The 17488-nt window shown below is 32.8% G+C and overlaps 1 protein-coding gene across 1 annotated transcript in view; it reads left to right on the top strand.

Moving 5' to 3' along the window:
• Window positions 1–17488, top strand: part of MESR6 (misexpression suppressor of ras 6) — a 750945-nt gene that overhangs the window by 494704 nt on the left and 238753 nt on the right. Inside the window, exon 5 of the mRNA XM_018510785.1 lies at window positions 6411–6605. Within this exon, the coding sequence (XP_018366287.1) occupies window positions 6411–6605 (195 nt within the window). The remainder of the gene's footprint in view (window positions 1–6410; window positions 6606–17488) is intronic.

Here is a 17488-nt window from a genome sequence, read left to right as displayed (position 1 = left end):
AGAGAGAGAGAGAGAGAGAGAGAGAGAGAGAGAGAGAGAGAGAGTGTGTGTATGTGTGTGTGTGTGTGTGTGTACCACGGATATTTTCTCTGCCCAACACCGCCCCGGCGCGGCGACAGGAGAGGTTCATAGAAAATTCTATTATTCTATTCTTATCATCGCGCTGACGCGTGGTGCCCGGTATCGACAGACGGATACATAATGCAACGTGAGTTTCCGAGCTTGCGCGCGCGAGTGCATACCTACCGGATGCGGCCACCACTGAGCTTGCATACTGAGCACCAAGGCCCGTCCACGAAGCCCTCCTACAAAACGTGCTGACTCGTCGTGATGAACGTCGCCGCCGTATGCTGGCTCCTCAACGTGCTCGAACGTGCCGTGCGACGTTGATCGAAGAGAGGATAGACTTGACGTCTTTACGAGCACCGACAGCATTTGTACGATGGGATTTCTGTAGGAAGACACATCGTCACAGGACGCGAAACATAAGAGTCCGATCGGAGATTGAGAATACTTTTAAACTTCTATTAATCCCTTGCCTCGATTTGTTTTTATTCGCGTACAAATTTTGTTTGCTCTGCGAATTTAAACGCTTTATATATAAATAGAGAATTAAATAAGCGGTAAATTATGTTAAATACTAGAAACTAAAGAAAGGAATGAAAAACGTGCCAGATTTCAAGAATGCGCCCGAGCAGAACAACAATTAGTCACGATAAGTTGCTGATTGAAAAATAATTTTTATTAATTATTATTTTAATTTTAAAATTGACGTTCAAATTTTATGTCATGATGACTTGTGTGTTCTGCTTGAAATATTCCATGGATTATACAAGTGGGTCCACTTGTTCTGTGAAAAGATCAGAGTTGATCATAATATGAGATTTAAGAGTACATTAATTTACGCAAAGCAAAAAATATATGATATGTAAGGGAACGACTGGTGTACGTATGGAGCACAGGTTTGACATATGTGCGAAATTTAAATTCTCGCGCGTGCCGACGGGGGGTATCGTTTTAATTAACACACCGTCTGCCGTACTCGACCCCGTCCGTGAGACTAATTCGCCATGTGCAAGAACAATGCATCAGGATCGGCACCCGAGCGATCGACCGAGCGCACGAACATATCTCGAGCTCACGCGGCGCCGTTGATTGCGTGTCGCGGATGTGGATTTGCGCGCGCGATTGAAAGACGACCAACGCGACGCCGCTGCCGCCGCCGCCGCCGCCGCCGCGAGTCAGGGTAACCGCGCGCTTGGAAATTCTACTAATTCAATGGATAGTCGAGCGTCATCGAGCAACGAGCGTGGGCACCGCCCACGCTCGTTGCGTAACACGTATTAATTAATTATCGACGTGCACGAGCTTGAGCGCGGGGTCAGCGGGACGCGACACGAGAATGCTATAAAAACGTGACTTCTGCGTCGAATCTTGGGTATTCACTTCGGTCGCTTGCGTAATGTTCGCTATATGCAGACTCATTGCATTGCGAGCGAGCGAGCGAATGCGTATCGGATTGAAGTAGTAGATAATTTGTGATTATACAGATGTTGCTTCATTGTCATATATCGAGTTCAATCTATTAATAAAAATTGCTTAGGCGTTCTATTTATTGAAAGAAGTGAGCAGTGAACAATTTTCCCTCGAATACATTAATTATATATAATTAATATAAAATTACTTATTCAGAACTGTACTCTTATTAAATATTTATGATTAATGTTTCATTATTTATCATATTATTACTTTATTGTATATCTTGTATATATAATTATACAATTCGATAATGATGCAATTAGTAATTAGTGTAAAGCCAAGAGCGTGCGTTATGCTATTGTTGATCTTATGGAAATGTCCACTAAGAAGGCCTGACTCGAAGCTTCGTGGTCGGCCGCAGCGTTTCGTCCTGGTCCCACACTACTAGACTCATCAGTAAGGCAATGTAGTGTGGGACTTGCCTTAGACGCCTGGAATGAATCCAGAATGATATTCTATTTAAAAGGAATTCGCGCGGCACGGTGCTTACGCGAACCGAGTGAGTCTCGTGGACCTCTAGTGGCGAGTCGCCACAATCTAAAACGGCCTGTGCCTATAGAAAACATATAAATACTTCAATTTCTAGATTCATTAAATAGATATCTGTATACGAGTACTACGGTTACGTAGTAATCGTAACATCGAATTAATTCCCATAAAAATGACTGATCATTTATAACGAACAAACCCAAACTTACTATATTGCAGTATTCGCATAACATCTACATCACATATTCCTATATACACATACGCAAGTAATAATACAATAATTAAGAAAAGATCAAAATAAAATAGAATTTAATCTAAAACAAGAATAAAAATAATAAGAATTAGAACAAGACTTGTATATGTTTGATATATATATTTTTAAATGTATTATATTTTATTTATTATTATATTTATATTTTTTATATTTTCTTCAAAAAATTCAAATAACTAAAAGCAATTGACAGACAATTTCGAATTCAAGTTATATAATCTGCGCACACTTTCAATTAATTTTTAATTTATTCGATACGATTTTCCTGAATGTATGGAAACTTTTAATGAAAAATCGTTCGCGTTTTCATGAACAAATGCCGGTACAAATGAGCGAGTTGTAATTTTAGACGCTATGCTCTCTCGTAGCTGCCGGTGAAAGCACAATAAACCGATTGAGATCACGCCACTTCAGGTCAAGACAATGCAACTATTTGCATATGGCACCGCTCGTGTCTTAACTGTGGCCGCGACGGCGGTTGTGGTCGACGATTTCTGTTGCATACACACATAGAGACGTAAGCCTTTTGCGGGCGGCCACATGCTTCTCGTGAGGCTTGTTTGGTGTTATTCAAGTATATATTCATTTGCGCAAATGTACATTTAATTGCTCTTTGAAGTGCTTTTATTAGAATTTATCAAGAAAAAAAACCAGCAAACGTATATTTGAAAAATAATTTTTAATCTGTATATAAGAATCAAGAAATAAAAGTGGCGAAATAATGATCGAAATATAGGATTTTATGAATATGAATTCTATGAAGTGCTATGCCATATTAAAAATTCTGGAAACTAAAAAATAACTGTATGAATTATTTGAATACAAAATAAAAAAGAGAAAAAATTAGTTTCACTGTTCAATATATGATCAGTATAATAATTATTGAATACATTACTTATTATACTTTGTTTAACAAAGTTGAAAATTAATTATAAGTTTCTATGACTGTTTTATTTATTTTATATCGATATCGTGAATATTAATAAAATTATTGCACATAAAATTCTACAAAATTGAAGCTACAAATATTTATAAATTTTGTATCTTTGTAATATGTACGTTTAAAAAATATATCTTGTTTCATAAGTATGAAAATAATACTATTGCGATCACATTCTAACTTTGATGCACGAACGAAAATATCTGCCGAAATCAAAGTCGACGGATTGTGTTATTGCTCTTACGCCGGGTGCAATGTCCGACTATCGCGCTCGAACGATTTAAATTTAGCCGGCAATGACATTCCTCTTTGAGCATTTTCCTGTATTATAATTGACAATTGTTAACAGTACGTGGCGTATTTTCATTTTATCGTATATCTTTTATACATAATATTCATACGTATTCGCGTACATAATAAAAAATACGCCACAAAAATAAATTAACGACATCGTGCGCTATAAGCATGTTAGATGAATATTAAGTTTAAAAATAATTTATAATGCGTATATTTTCATTATAAATCAATATAAATTTTACTCTTATCCATATAATTTTATAATTGGGTTATATAAGTGGATTGGAAGTTGGAACTGAAATCTAAAGAAAAATGAGCATAAAAAATAAGGTTTGATAAGAAAAATACTTAACGAGATAAATTATACAATAACATTAAGTATTTACAATTATTATCACAAATGAAATATATGTATAGCATAATGACGTTTCGTTTGAAAATATTAATCACCATTGAGTGGAAAGTTCTTAACATATTGCAGTTTGCTCGTGCATCATGCAATAAAGAACTTGTATGAAGGAAATTTTAAATGTTAATGTATGCCTGCGAGGCATTAGTCAAGTAAGAAGGAAAAACTATCAAAGATAACTTGAAAACAGTATGACACAAGGAAATTCCTTCAATAATAATTGTTTCTACCATTTTATGCAACTTGCAGTTTTTCTTTTGTTTCATTCAACATAATTTATAAAATAGTTTATAAAAAGAATTATTTGTTATTTCCTTATTGATTATTTGACTGAAACATCGCATGTACATATGCGTCTCGCTTTGTTAGCTTTGCTTGTCGCTTGTACAAATTCGCAAGATAAGGGTACAATTAAAAAATTGTTTAAATATATATATATAAACCGCAAATAACTTTTCTACAGTTATGTGTTTTGCTGCGATATGTCCACTTGTGATATTCCAACATCGTGATATTTGCACAAATATTATGATTATTATGCACTTTATGAGAACGATAAGAAAATAACGTAATGTGGTAATAAAATAATTGCATACAATAAACGCATATTCTGTGGCCTCATCTTGTTGAAGAAAAAAAGATAAGATCTTTGTGCGAAAGATTCCAATCAAAAACACATTTATTGCATTGCCTTCGTTGGCATCACTGTCAACTAGATTCGCAAGCAGTCTAGTTAAAAAATCATATTATATTAAATCAGACATAAGGTCGATGAATATCTGCGGAGTATGATGCAAAGATTGCGCAAAACGAGCGCTCTTATCAGCCAACGTGGCAGATTGGGGCACAAAAAATTAATCGCTTTGCTTCAGAAAATTCCGCGGTTGTACTTGAGCTATATCATAATTCAAAAGCATATTTATAATATTTAATGATAAAATATTTTTAATTAATAAAATATTGGTAGTGTAATAGATTTTTCTCACGTTTTAAAAAATATATAAATAATACAGAATAGATAGAATGTTTCCTTATTTCTTATTGAAATTAGCTAACATTTTACATAATTTACACCTATTAAAAAAATAGATAATTTCAATAGTTTTAAAATATATCATTGCTATTTTTTTAATTTTGAATTCAAATGCTTGATGAAAAAAAGTATCCCGGGAAAAAATGTTATATGTATTTACATAATTATATGTAATTATATATAATTGTATATAAAATATGTATACATTTTTTATATATTTATATATAATTATATATAATTACATATGGAACACTTTTTTTTAGATATTAAAGTAAGAAACATTGGAGTAAAGTTATGTAAAGTAAAAAATTAATAATTTAAGGATCAATTAATGATTTTGAACTTACGATTCTACATACTAAACATGTCATATCAATAAAATTAAAAAATAATTATTCTATCTAGATAAAGATTTATTTTTCAATATAATAGCTTATCTCTTCATTATCTCTTTTTACATTTTAAGCACTTTTTTATTTACGCAATTCGGTCGTAAAACTTTTTTTTTTTAAATGATCGACTCATAGGGAACATTACAAGCTTTGAGAGCCACTGCTCAGTCTGATTGTTGGTTTTTCCCCTCCTCCCATTTCTTCCCCCCTTTTCCTCTTCTCGCGATAGTATTGCAGCTCGCCCTGCGTGCGCCGTTGTATTTCATTGTTGTGAACGCATGCAAATTGCGATCCCAGTGCCGGGCCCGAGTATCAATTCTAACAGAATTAATTCGAGTGCAGTCATTGTTTTTTGCGCGTCACAAAAAACCCTCTATATACGCGGGCGGCATCGTTTTGCCCCACTACGAACAATATCCGGTTCATACGAACGGTTGCGCACGTCCCCGATCTCTCCTCGCCGCGCCGACCGCCCCGTGTGTTCCTGTGGTAGTGAAATCCCGTTCGAAAATTGAACCGTGGGTCGTCGATATAACATCGGCAATCGATCATTTTATTCGTAATTATCGTCAACGTTTTGCCAGTGATGTCAGTGCTCAGCGAATAGCGTCAAAAAAGGATTGAGTAATATAGCGTCGCTAATTCGCAGAACTGAATGCCCGTGTTTCATCACGCGATAGCTTCCAGTGAATAACCTCGCTTTCAGTGACAAATAACCAAAATAGTACGACTATTAGTGTTGAAAAATGTAGAAAATATCAAAAATTTGTAAAACTACGCGAGCCACTGTTTACATTGCAGTTATGTGTTTAAACTGTTCAATGTAGAAAAGTAAATTAAAGAAAAGTTGGAAAAATATTCGATAACATAAAAAAAAACTTATAAAAATCTTGGTATAATATTACAAAATTTATATTTAAAATATTGAAATTTAAAAGTAGATTTTAATATTTTAAAATATTGAAATTTTAAAATATTAAAATCTACGCCATAAAAAAATTGACGTATACTATAATATGAATTTAATATTTATGTTACAGAAAGATGACTTCACAGCCGTCAGTTCAGCATTACGCCAATATCTTCCTGAAAAAGATACTCCGTATATTTTAGACGTCGACCTCGATTTCTTTAGTACTAAAAACCCATTCAAGGATCTTCATGAACGCGTAAACCTCTATGACAAGTTGGCTCCTTTGTTTACATATAAGAGGACGGAATCAAATGATCCAGGGGTAAGTTTGTTTTAAATTTTTAAATTTATACGAAAAAGAAAGTGATTTAATTTTTTTTAGTTAAGAAAGCATCACATAACAATATATTTCTAGTAATTAAACAATAAGATGCGTACGAATCAAAATCGTAACCATCAAATTATAGGACTTCAATATAGGGTAAACTCGAGTATGATGGCCATAATTTTTTAAAATGCAAAAAATATACATTTATTCTTGTTACTTTTTAACGATATTTGGGATATTACTTTCACTGAAGCTTAAAGTAACAAATACTATCGAAATTAAAGAGAAAATACTTAACAGAACTTTAATTTTATCAAAATATTACAAAGTATGCATTGGTCATCTTATCTGATTTTTAGGGAAAAGATGGCCATGATATTAAGAAAGATAGCCACAGTATTTATAAATAAATAGTGAAAATAAAAGTATTAATTATAGATCACTTTGCAATTTACGTACTTTTATTGTGTATGTAATGTTGATTATGGCAGCTTAACTGTAATTTATTAGACATTATAACAGTTTTTAGCAGACACGTGCGAAACTTTGCAGATAGTCGAAAGAAAAAATATTAGATAATATTTATAATATTGTTATTTTGAACAGTGTACTCATATGAGCTACTGTAAATATTGATTATCTTTAAGAATGATTATAAAAATGCACTATTTATCAATTGTTGGAGAAATTATGGCCTATGGTCATCTTTTCCGTATGGCCATAATACCCTAGTTTACCCTATAGGGGAGACCGGGCCGATTGTCAGTTTTTGATTATTGATTTTTAGAAAAAAGTGGATGCCTGATTTTGAAATATTATATACGTTACAATATACTTACATCTTTTAGGTATTAAAAAAAATATTACTCGTGAATTCACATCATATCATAAAAATAAATATTTAATTTTAAATGATGCTGTGAAAATATGACAAGTTGATTGTCACACGTTCTAGGATTGGCAGTAGCATATTTATTATAGACAACACATATAAAAAACACAATTTTTATTTTAATATCAGTTCTATATTTTGAGAAATAATAGTAATTATAGTATTAATACAAATAAAATAGTTATTTTAATCATAAAATACGTAATTTATTTTTGTATCATATAGTTTCTACATGAAAAATGAAAAAATATATATCTATATGAAATATAATATATTTGTAAGTATATTCCCTGAAAATGTGTCCTCTAAAGATATTAAAATTAATTATCACCTAATCTCGTCTCATTTTGGTCAATCTACCCCACATAGCCATTTTTAATAAAAGAGATTGTATTCACAAACTTAATCAGAATAATGATTACTTAATTGTAGCAAAGATCTTCTAAGATATGTCATTTTCTATGAATACAGGGATATTACGATTAATAATGCCAAAGACTTGTCAGACAACAAAATAGATGATTATAAAAATTTACTCATCAACTTTATTTTCTCAAAAATCGCTATGAATAATATATACAATGCTTGTGGTGCAAACCATTTTACACAACAAATTAATATTATATCAGCTATCTACAATAAAAAAAAGAGATTTTTCTGCCGTGTCTTGTTTGAGTTATAAGCATTTTGACAATCAACCCCGTACGACAACCAGTCCCGGTCTCCCCTACACGGAGAGAATTTTTCGTTATTTTTTTACCGCAAAATTCATTACAAATTTCATGATGTTTGGTAATAAGCTTGGGACAACTTGACAATAATGAAATATTATCAGTAAAGATAGATTTTTTGAAATATACAAGAGACTTTTTATAAATGATGTAGTAAAAATTATAATGCAGATTGTAAAATGTTTTGAAGTGAGTAAGTTCTAGCGTAGCTAGAGACACACTCGACAACGAAAATAACCGATAAATATCGATTATAGTCGATCAATTACTATGTTACATAGTAAAATTATAAGCGACTAAATCAGATTAAAAATATTATGCTATATGGTAAAAATTGTATAAGCTATTTTATATATTCATGACTACTTAGCATCTATTCTTTTAAAATAATAAAGAATCATAAACTGCGTAATATATTTTAAAATGTTGAAATTTTACTATACCTTTTAGTAAAATTAATAAAATATATTACATATCTTATTATGACACATATGAGTAAATTAAAGAAACTCATATACAATTCTTTGAAATACTATGTTGTCCCACTATTATCATGATTTTCAGGCTAAATTCTAAGAGAAAATTCTCTCCGTGTATATATATTTTTTTCGAAGTTTTGCTTACATCGCCAATAAAAAATAAAAGTGAGCTCTTAAATTTACGCTGTTTCGTAGAAGAATAAAAAAAATTAAATTAAATTAAAAAGAATAAAAAAAAATTAAATTTAAATTTACTCTTATCAAAATGGATATGGAGGTAATGCCATCAGTTATGTAACTGTATGAACCGTGTGATGTCTTGTTTCTTTAAATATATTAGAGCAACGAGTTAATTATCTGTGTACCTATCTACATGATAATTGTTATTAACTGAATCTCGCATTAAAAAATACAGAGAACTCTTTGTCTCGTTAAAAGGACGCAAGAACTCTAATCAGAACTATTGTATCTAAAAATTGATTTTTCAAAAATTTTTAATATTTTTTGGATTTTTCAAAAATTTTTTTTATGCATCAGGAACTCTAGGTATTCACTAAATAAAGCTATTGAGAAAGCTATTCGCTCAGAACTATTCGATCTCGAATTTCGATTAGAAGTTAGCACCCCATTTTTAAAAAATTATTTAAAAATAGTTATTAAGCGGAACTCTTGTTATAAATTATAGAGAATTCTTCGTCTGGACAAAAGGAAACGGAAACTCTAATCAGAACTATGGAATTTCAATATTGGGGTGCTAACTTAACATACGCATCTACATGCGGAATTTTGTCAATCGTGTTTTATAAATACTAACACCGCTGAGGATGGCTTGGACTAAAGTCGAAACGTAAAAATTACAATTTAAGACGCCGACTCCATACGGCTCTTTTTTTAACAATTGTTTAGTTTATTTTATTAAAAATAAGGAGTCTGGTCGTTTTATTATTTTTATTGTACCATTTTAAATATAAAAATAAACTTGCGAATTGTCTATCACACACAATCAAACAATAATGTTAATTTCATTATCTGCAAATTTTTAAAAATCGTATTATTTTTACAAAATAAAAGAACAAAAAATCAATCAAACAGAAAATATTATTCTCACGCTTTTTAACAATGAAAGCTCTTCGTGGAATAAAGGACTGGAATAATTTAAAAAAATTATACGAAGATATTTTCTCGCAATTTGGTTGCTATAAGACTATAACTTCTAAAATTGTAAAGAAACGATGAACGTATTATATTACTCTCATTTAACACATAAAATAATATTATACAAAAATACCATAAAAAAATACTACACTAAAATAATGAAGCATCGTATAAAAACAATCTACGATATGTTGATTTATTGCAAACTTTGTCCCAAAAACGTCGTCTATATACAGTCCTTCTTTTGTGCGTACTCGAAAAATTAAGAATATAATTCAATATTATTAAATACAAGATTAAAAGAGAAAAAGACGAAGAGAGAGCACGGGAATATTATCAGTCTTTAAATATCTGATTTTACGGAAATTTGATTGGATAGGAAAACGAGGGGGCGAGAGATCGGGTAAATCGCAACCAAACCGGGTAGCTTTAGAAGCGATGGAATTTCGCGAGTTAGAGGATGGGAGCTACCGGCAACGAGCGGAAGATTTGCGAATAATTAGGTGGACCGACAATGGCCGTAGTCCCGTGGCAGGCCGGATACACAATGTGGCCTGCCACCAGTGGGATAATAGACAGAGAAGAACGACTCTATGGGGTTTTAGGATTCGACGGACATAATGGCACTGGCCTATTGTCTACGTAGCTGCAGACTGCCAACATCCGCCTCCGGGGTCGACCATGTCGGCTCATCTGCATACCAGCTTACAACCCTTCAGCCGTTTAGTTCCGAGCATCGAAACGTTAATTCTGCTCCGGCTACGCTATTCGTCAATGAATCTCGATCGCGTGCTATTATTAGTACTGTGCCGCATTGTTTGACAAAATGAGACATTTTTAGTTAATTAAAATCGATATGATATGTCTTCAATTAATTCTCACGTGATATTCGATGTGTACACGCGACTTTCGATAAACCGTTCTCGATAAATTTCCGATGAATTCCCGTTATTTGAAAGATTCGCGATAAATTCGATTAAAGCTGTTTTATTAGATGTGTTGGATATTTTTAGCAGCACTGTTTATAAAGAGGGTCGTTGATCGGCAATATTTTCCGTCATTCTTATTTTACGATACGATCAATATATCCCAGATTGCTCGTAAATAATTCGCACGATATTGATGTTGACAGGAAATAAATATAAATTTATACTCAATTAGAATAACTGACTCAAGTAACACTGCAGGCCCACTTAAATTCTTTTGTTATTATTATACGATGCGTAGAGCAGTAGATTGTTTCTAATTTAAATATGCAAATATTAACATACTATTATATGTTTTTTATATAATTTAAATTTATGTTTGTATAAATTTGAATCAAATGATTTAAAATATAATTTATTTTAGAAGTTATAAAAAGCTAATCATTCTCTCTACATTCGCAACAGCTTTTACAAACAAAGTATGATTTGTCGCAATATATTGTACGTAATTATTAAACGAGCTAAATTTTGGGAGCAGCTAGTCAGTGTTGTAGCTGAATTTACTTAATTATCGGATTATGGTAACTAACATCATGCGTTGAATGTATAACAAATTTTGTCGATGAAATGGAAATGTTAATTGCGTCGTCATTTATAAAGCGCAACAGTATATGTTATTTGAATTTATAAATAAATTACAAACGAGTTTAATTACAAATATACATGTTTATATAATATAATACTAATATATGTATATAAGTATGCTATATATATTTATATTACTTTTATAATAAATTAATAAATACATAAATGAAATAATTATATTTATAGCGGAAATCCTTTGTTTATAAATTGCGAAAGATTTAATGAAAAAATATTTTTTCACATTGATTTATTCACAGAATTTTTTTTGTATTTCGCTTTAAGTTTTATATTCTACTTTAATAATCAAAATTATCTATAACAGAAAATTTATAAAGAATTATAAGGAACATACAACAAATATAAGTAATAAGCATACTATAAATTTATAGCTCTTCACACAAGTATCTCTCTCTCTCTCCCTCTCTCTCTCTCTCTCTCTCTCTCTCTCTGTATGCCTCTTATATTATTTGCATAAGGTTTCGCATCGTGTCTTTCTATAACCGATATATACAACGGTTGCTGCATATTTTGCGATTCCTACTTTGCATATCTTCAATTGTCGAAAAGCCTTTGATCGTTTGTAATTTCTCACGGAGTTCCACGCCGTGTGCGTCCTGCATGTCATTTAGAAAACATCAGCTATCCTCCTATATTCGAAATTGCTGATTTCAAGGTCGAACAATTTAACTTCTCACCGTGGGATTTCGACAAGATGCATACCCTTGAACGTAGAACGCAGTCAAGCTTTGATATCCGGAATTGCTTTACCGTTATGTTAATGTAACGAATCGCGCCATTTAAATACATGTCGGTTAAATATTCGGTTCTTTTCGGTCTACGTGTACCATGGAGGATAAGTCCAGTTTCTGCTTTCAGCGCGATCGAGAGCGCGATAATAATGCAGTGCAAGAGAATGATGCAACCGTTGCCTCTTCAAGATCAATTTTTTAAAATCTATATTAGCACTTGATTTTTTATTAAATTATTTTTTTATTCTATATCTTTGTGTTTTTCTTTATCTTTAGATAGAATAAGTTGCAGAAAGAAAACACCTGAGTAATTATAACTTTTTAAAAATATTCAATTATGATTGATTGATAAATATGCCGTAGTGTCTCTTGCGGAAATTTTTTATCTTTCTTTATATACATACTATATGTTTATATCTATATATATAGAGAGTAGATGCGCAGACCTGATGATTTCGATTTAATGTATGCGGGTCAGACGGCGCTACCTGTCTTACCCTGAGAACTTGGCGGTGCATTGTGATTGTAATCGCCGGCTGCAGGTCATCCCGTATAGTCTAACCGAGGTCAGGGTCATTCCTGAATTATTTAAATTACGCAATCCACATTCCTTCGTTCAGGCTCGTACAAATGTACCGCTCGCGCCATAGTCCGTGATCTTTTGTAAAGAATAATAATTACGTGGAAAAATCAAAGAGTCAGCCTTTTGTAAGAAAACAACTAACCGCATGTTGTGTCTATGATTAAAACGCGTTTCTGGCTTCAATATTGATTTAATTTATGACCCAAAATTCTTCCAAAAAGGGCGACTATTTAGCATAAATGTCTTCAATCACGACGGAAATCTTCCTAGATTAATTATCTATTTTTATTTGTAGATTCCTCCTCCCCCCCTAATGAGAATTTAGATTGAATACATTTTTAGATTATGTAAATAAAATAATGAGATTAATATAAATCGTTATAAGCGCGAATGTTTTAAGACATGAACAATAATAAAAAAAATTCGATCAAACATGTTTATGCTTCATTTAGCATAACTGCTTTGCGTTAATTCCCGACATCACGGGTGTTGGGTCCATTTTTTTCATAAGTTAATCGACACGTATGAAGTCTTGAGCGGTAGTCCGCGGGGTGTATTTTGCGCAACTCCTTTCTCAGGATCTGCCACGCGATGTCCCACTGAGATCTGTACGAAAGAAGAAACGACACAAGCGGGGGGTCCGATATGCAAAGCGAGATCCGTTTTTTGGCCGCCCCGAATATTGATGTATAGCCAAGTATGTAGATGAGCGTGAGAATACAGCTCGTGCCGGATGGTGGCGCGAATAGGCGAACCGGAAGTAAGCCAGTTCCCCCATCCTTCGTAGCTCCTGGTTGCTTTTGCGGTGCGTGGTTCATTCCTCCTCCAAAGCGGTATATATACTTTTATCATTGACTTTTTCGAACGAAGATGCAAATACAAAATACCTTCCACTGTCGAAAACTTGACACAAAAAAACTTGTAATTATACAACGTTTTTAAAGCTGTATGTCTTCACAGAAAAGCCATTGTAACATCCCACTTAAGATTTACAATTTGTTGTGTTAAATTCCTGTTATAAATCATACTTTCTCTATAACATAAAATCTGTACTTCCGTTTGTTATATATCCCAAAATACCCCAAAAATGTATATTGTTTAACAATGGCGTAAGGGATTGACTCGATCTAAATTGGCACTCGTGGTTTCAAAAGCGGAAGCGAGCTATTCTGCTAGCATTTGTATCCAACTGGTTCTATCAATTTCGCCAGAATTTATTGGATTGATCTAGCTGTTTGACTAGAATAACCACAGCATATTCTGATAGAATAATGTATGGTTTACCAACGTATACATATGTATATGCCATGTTATTGTATCTAACAGGTATGGAACTAATATTACCAAAATATTAATTGATATAATTTTAAGAAATAACTATTTTTTATTTATATAAATATTTTTATATATATTTATTTTTATATAGATTTTTAAAATATTTTGTTTATATTTACAAAAAAAGGCTTTATTATGTTACTTTTAGAGTTATAAAAGCAATGCTTGTTATTTTCTTATCATAGTTCTCTATCACAGTTTTTTTGCTCATTTTTTAAAAAGATTAAAAAAAATATTTTACCATTAAACAGTCCGCGATTGTAATGATAAAAATTAGTTGATTTTATTCAGCATTTAATTTGTTTCTATCAATAAATCCGAATTTTGCAACATATCGGAAATGCAGTTTCAGTAGAAAATGCAGGAGCGGAATTCAAAGAGCAATAATGCCATCTTCGGCAAGATTTTATCACCCCTTTATTCTCTCATTTCCCTTTTACTTTTGCACCCTGTCTCGCCATCTCGTTTGCTCTCACAACAGCCTTCTGCTGCTGAAATATCTGTTTAAACCTGCACGAGGTACGAAAACGGGACGGAGATAAACAACAAGGAATTAAATATACAATAAAGTGCGGAGTCCGGACAGCGAAAGGGCGTGGTGGGGTGGCGAGGTGGTAAAAGAGGGAAACTCCTTTACCGGCCGCCATTCCGCCTCACTCACCCTCTCGTGCGCCCCAACCCTGGGCCACCCGCATAAATAAATCCAATTGGCTCAAATAAAATGTACGAAACGAAGTCGCGCCAATGGCCGGGCTATATTTTATTTTCTCTTATTTTCCCTTCCTCTCGTGCGGCGCTTTCGCTCTTTCTCGCTTTTCCTTCTCCGCCCACTCTCGCATCATCCCTTTCCGTATTCGTCTGTAGTTCTTTTTCTCTCGTTTTGCTCTCTCGTCCGCTTCTATCCCTGCGACGACGGTAGGATAATTCAATCTCGACTTTTCACGGATTTCCCATCAAAGGAGACATACCGGTTACGAGCTGAGAGATTTCTCTTTCTCGGCGCGTCTGCAGTTGCTCTGACTTTTTGAATCGAAACCGTCCTTATTTCTTATTTGGTTTTATCAACCACCCCTTTCATACATTTTCATGGTGATGTTATATATTATAACATTCCAATTTATTTATAATTGATTTACACACGGACGCATATTATTCAGATATTAATATTATTACGTGACATTACTATCTAAATTCAGTGATGAAGTTGAGAAAAAGGCATAGATCGTATAATATGTGAAAGTTATAAAATTTATAAACACATGGAAAAATGAAAAATGTTTTTTAATTATTTTAATATATAAATCTATTTAAGTTACATTATTATTAACTTAATTAAAATTGCAATAAATTAAAAGATATCTTAATGTATGTACACATCTTAACATTAAGTGTAACAAAAATATTATCTTATATTATTTGACATCTTATTAATATTTAATTTAATATAATCTTAACAAAATTTTACACGAAATGTCATTAAGTTAATGTTAATGTAACAACAATGGATATATATACTAAAACGCGTAATATCATTGAAAATACACTGCATAATGTATGAAATCACGTTGTTACTTGATATTTAATTAATTTATGGTATAATATATCAATTATACGACTATTGCATTTAACTGTATTATTAATCTAGTAATTGTACATACATACGTACAGAGCTTTCAAATCGATTCTTTTTTATTTCTCTTCAATATTTGATTCCATCATTATAAAGTATCTAAAATCAATAAATAACGGGGAATTTTTGTTTCATAATTATTAATTTTAATTAATATTCTTGCCACGTATTGATTTAAATATGTTGTAAAATTTTCCCGCTTGCGATTGTTGATGTGCAAGAATGCTTCCGGTCCACGTGGATTAGAACACGTGCAACAGTGGTTTCTTCATTAACAAGGTGCTCGGTCTTCATGGAAGGAGGCAAATTTCGTTGGGGCAGGTCACTTTCGTAATTACCTCCTCTCACGGAAGTCCCAGCTCGAACTTCGGTCTTGGCGGCGGTGGCGGAGGCGACGGAGATGGTGGTAGCGACGACGACCCTCCTCAAGGTCGTCTCTCATCCCCCGCAATTAAGCCCTCCGACAATTAGATCGATAAACGCAAGGAGGCGCTCTTTATGCCTCTCGTGCTGGGGCGTTTATGCGCTCCGCGTAACAGCCGTGACTCTCTTTCTCCCGCCCTCTCTCTTTCATTCGTATCTTACCGACGATAATGAATCGCTGAAATTACAGTATGCCGTTAAGATCGACCCGAGATTTCTTTAATAATGTTACCTCCTTTTCACGTGTAATCTTCGATTATCCAAATACCTAGTATTCATTATAACTTCGTAATTCAACTCGGATAAAATATTTGGAAAAAAGAGAACGTATAAATGACCGTGCTATACGTTACTTATCTCTTATATTTTGAGACAAGAAATTAAATGCTGCTACAACTTCTGAATCTTCAAAATTCATTTATTAATTTTATCCGTATTTACATCATATTTTTCAAACAAAAAATGAGAATTTATTAATTATAATTATAAAAATAGAAAGAAATTATTTATTTACTGTGACATGTTTATTTAATAAGATTTAATTTAAAATTTCGGAAAAATAAGAATTTAATTGTTTCTTGAAAAATATGTAATAATTTTTCGCACAAAAGTATAAAATAGGAAACGTATCTTTCTAGAATTTTTGTAGATATTAGAATTCTGAAATGTTAGAGTGTTTGGAAGGGTTGAGGGAGTTTATTTTTATGTCCGGCGCACCCCCTGGAAAAGCAGATAAGAACCAACATCGCCATCTATCGTAGATGATAAGAACGAAGATTTCCTTTGCAGTTTCCGGGGAAGCCGCAACCCCGTTGGATGACGTGACGAGCGACACCGACGCCATGCGTCCAAGATGGCCGCGGATCGTTAAACGGTCACGCGCAAACTCCTCAGGGGATAGAGGGTTGATTTGGGGATGTCTCTGCTTCTTAATAGCGTCGAAGAGTAGTTACGATCTCAGATCGTCACAGCTAACTTATCAGACAGTTTCTATTCATCATTAGATGCTTAACGCGTGCCAAGTGTCGCGACTAAATCATAGTTTATATAACATTGTTTATTATACTACTGAACGTTGCAGTCTTTTTTATCAAATTTTGTTTGACAAGTCTGTCATATTTTACTAAGAAGTTTTTATTTACAATAAGTAATATATACAATGCATTTTACATTAATACCACACAGATGTTCCTTTTAAATTTCTGATCGCAAATGATTATATTTTGCATTAATGAATAAATATATATTGTGTGCACTGAGAAAAAATTTATCAAATCTTGATACGTATTTTTTTTAATAGTACCGATTAAACATTTAATTGCAGTATAA

The sequence above is a fragment of the Trachymyrmex cornetzi genome, unplaced genomic scaffold, assembly GCF_001594075.2.
Source record: "Trachymyrmex cornetzi isolate Tcor2-1 unplaced genomic scaffold, Tcor1.1 scaffold35, whole genome shotgun sequence".
In the NCBI taxonomy this organism is placed as follows: domain Eukaryota; kingdom Metazoa; phylum Arthropoda; class Insecta; order Hymenoptera; family Formicidae; genus Trachymyrmex; species Trachymyrmex cornetzi.
Note: the sequence above shows the minus strand (reverse complement) of the source record. Positions and strands in the feature narration are given on the sequence as shown.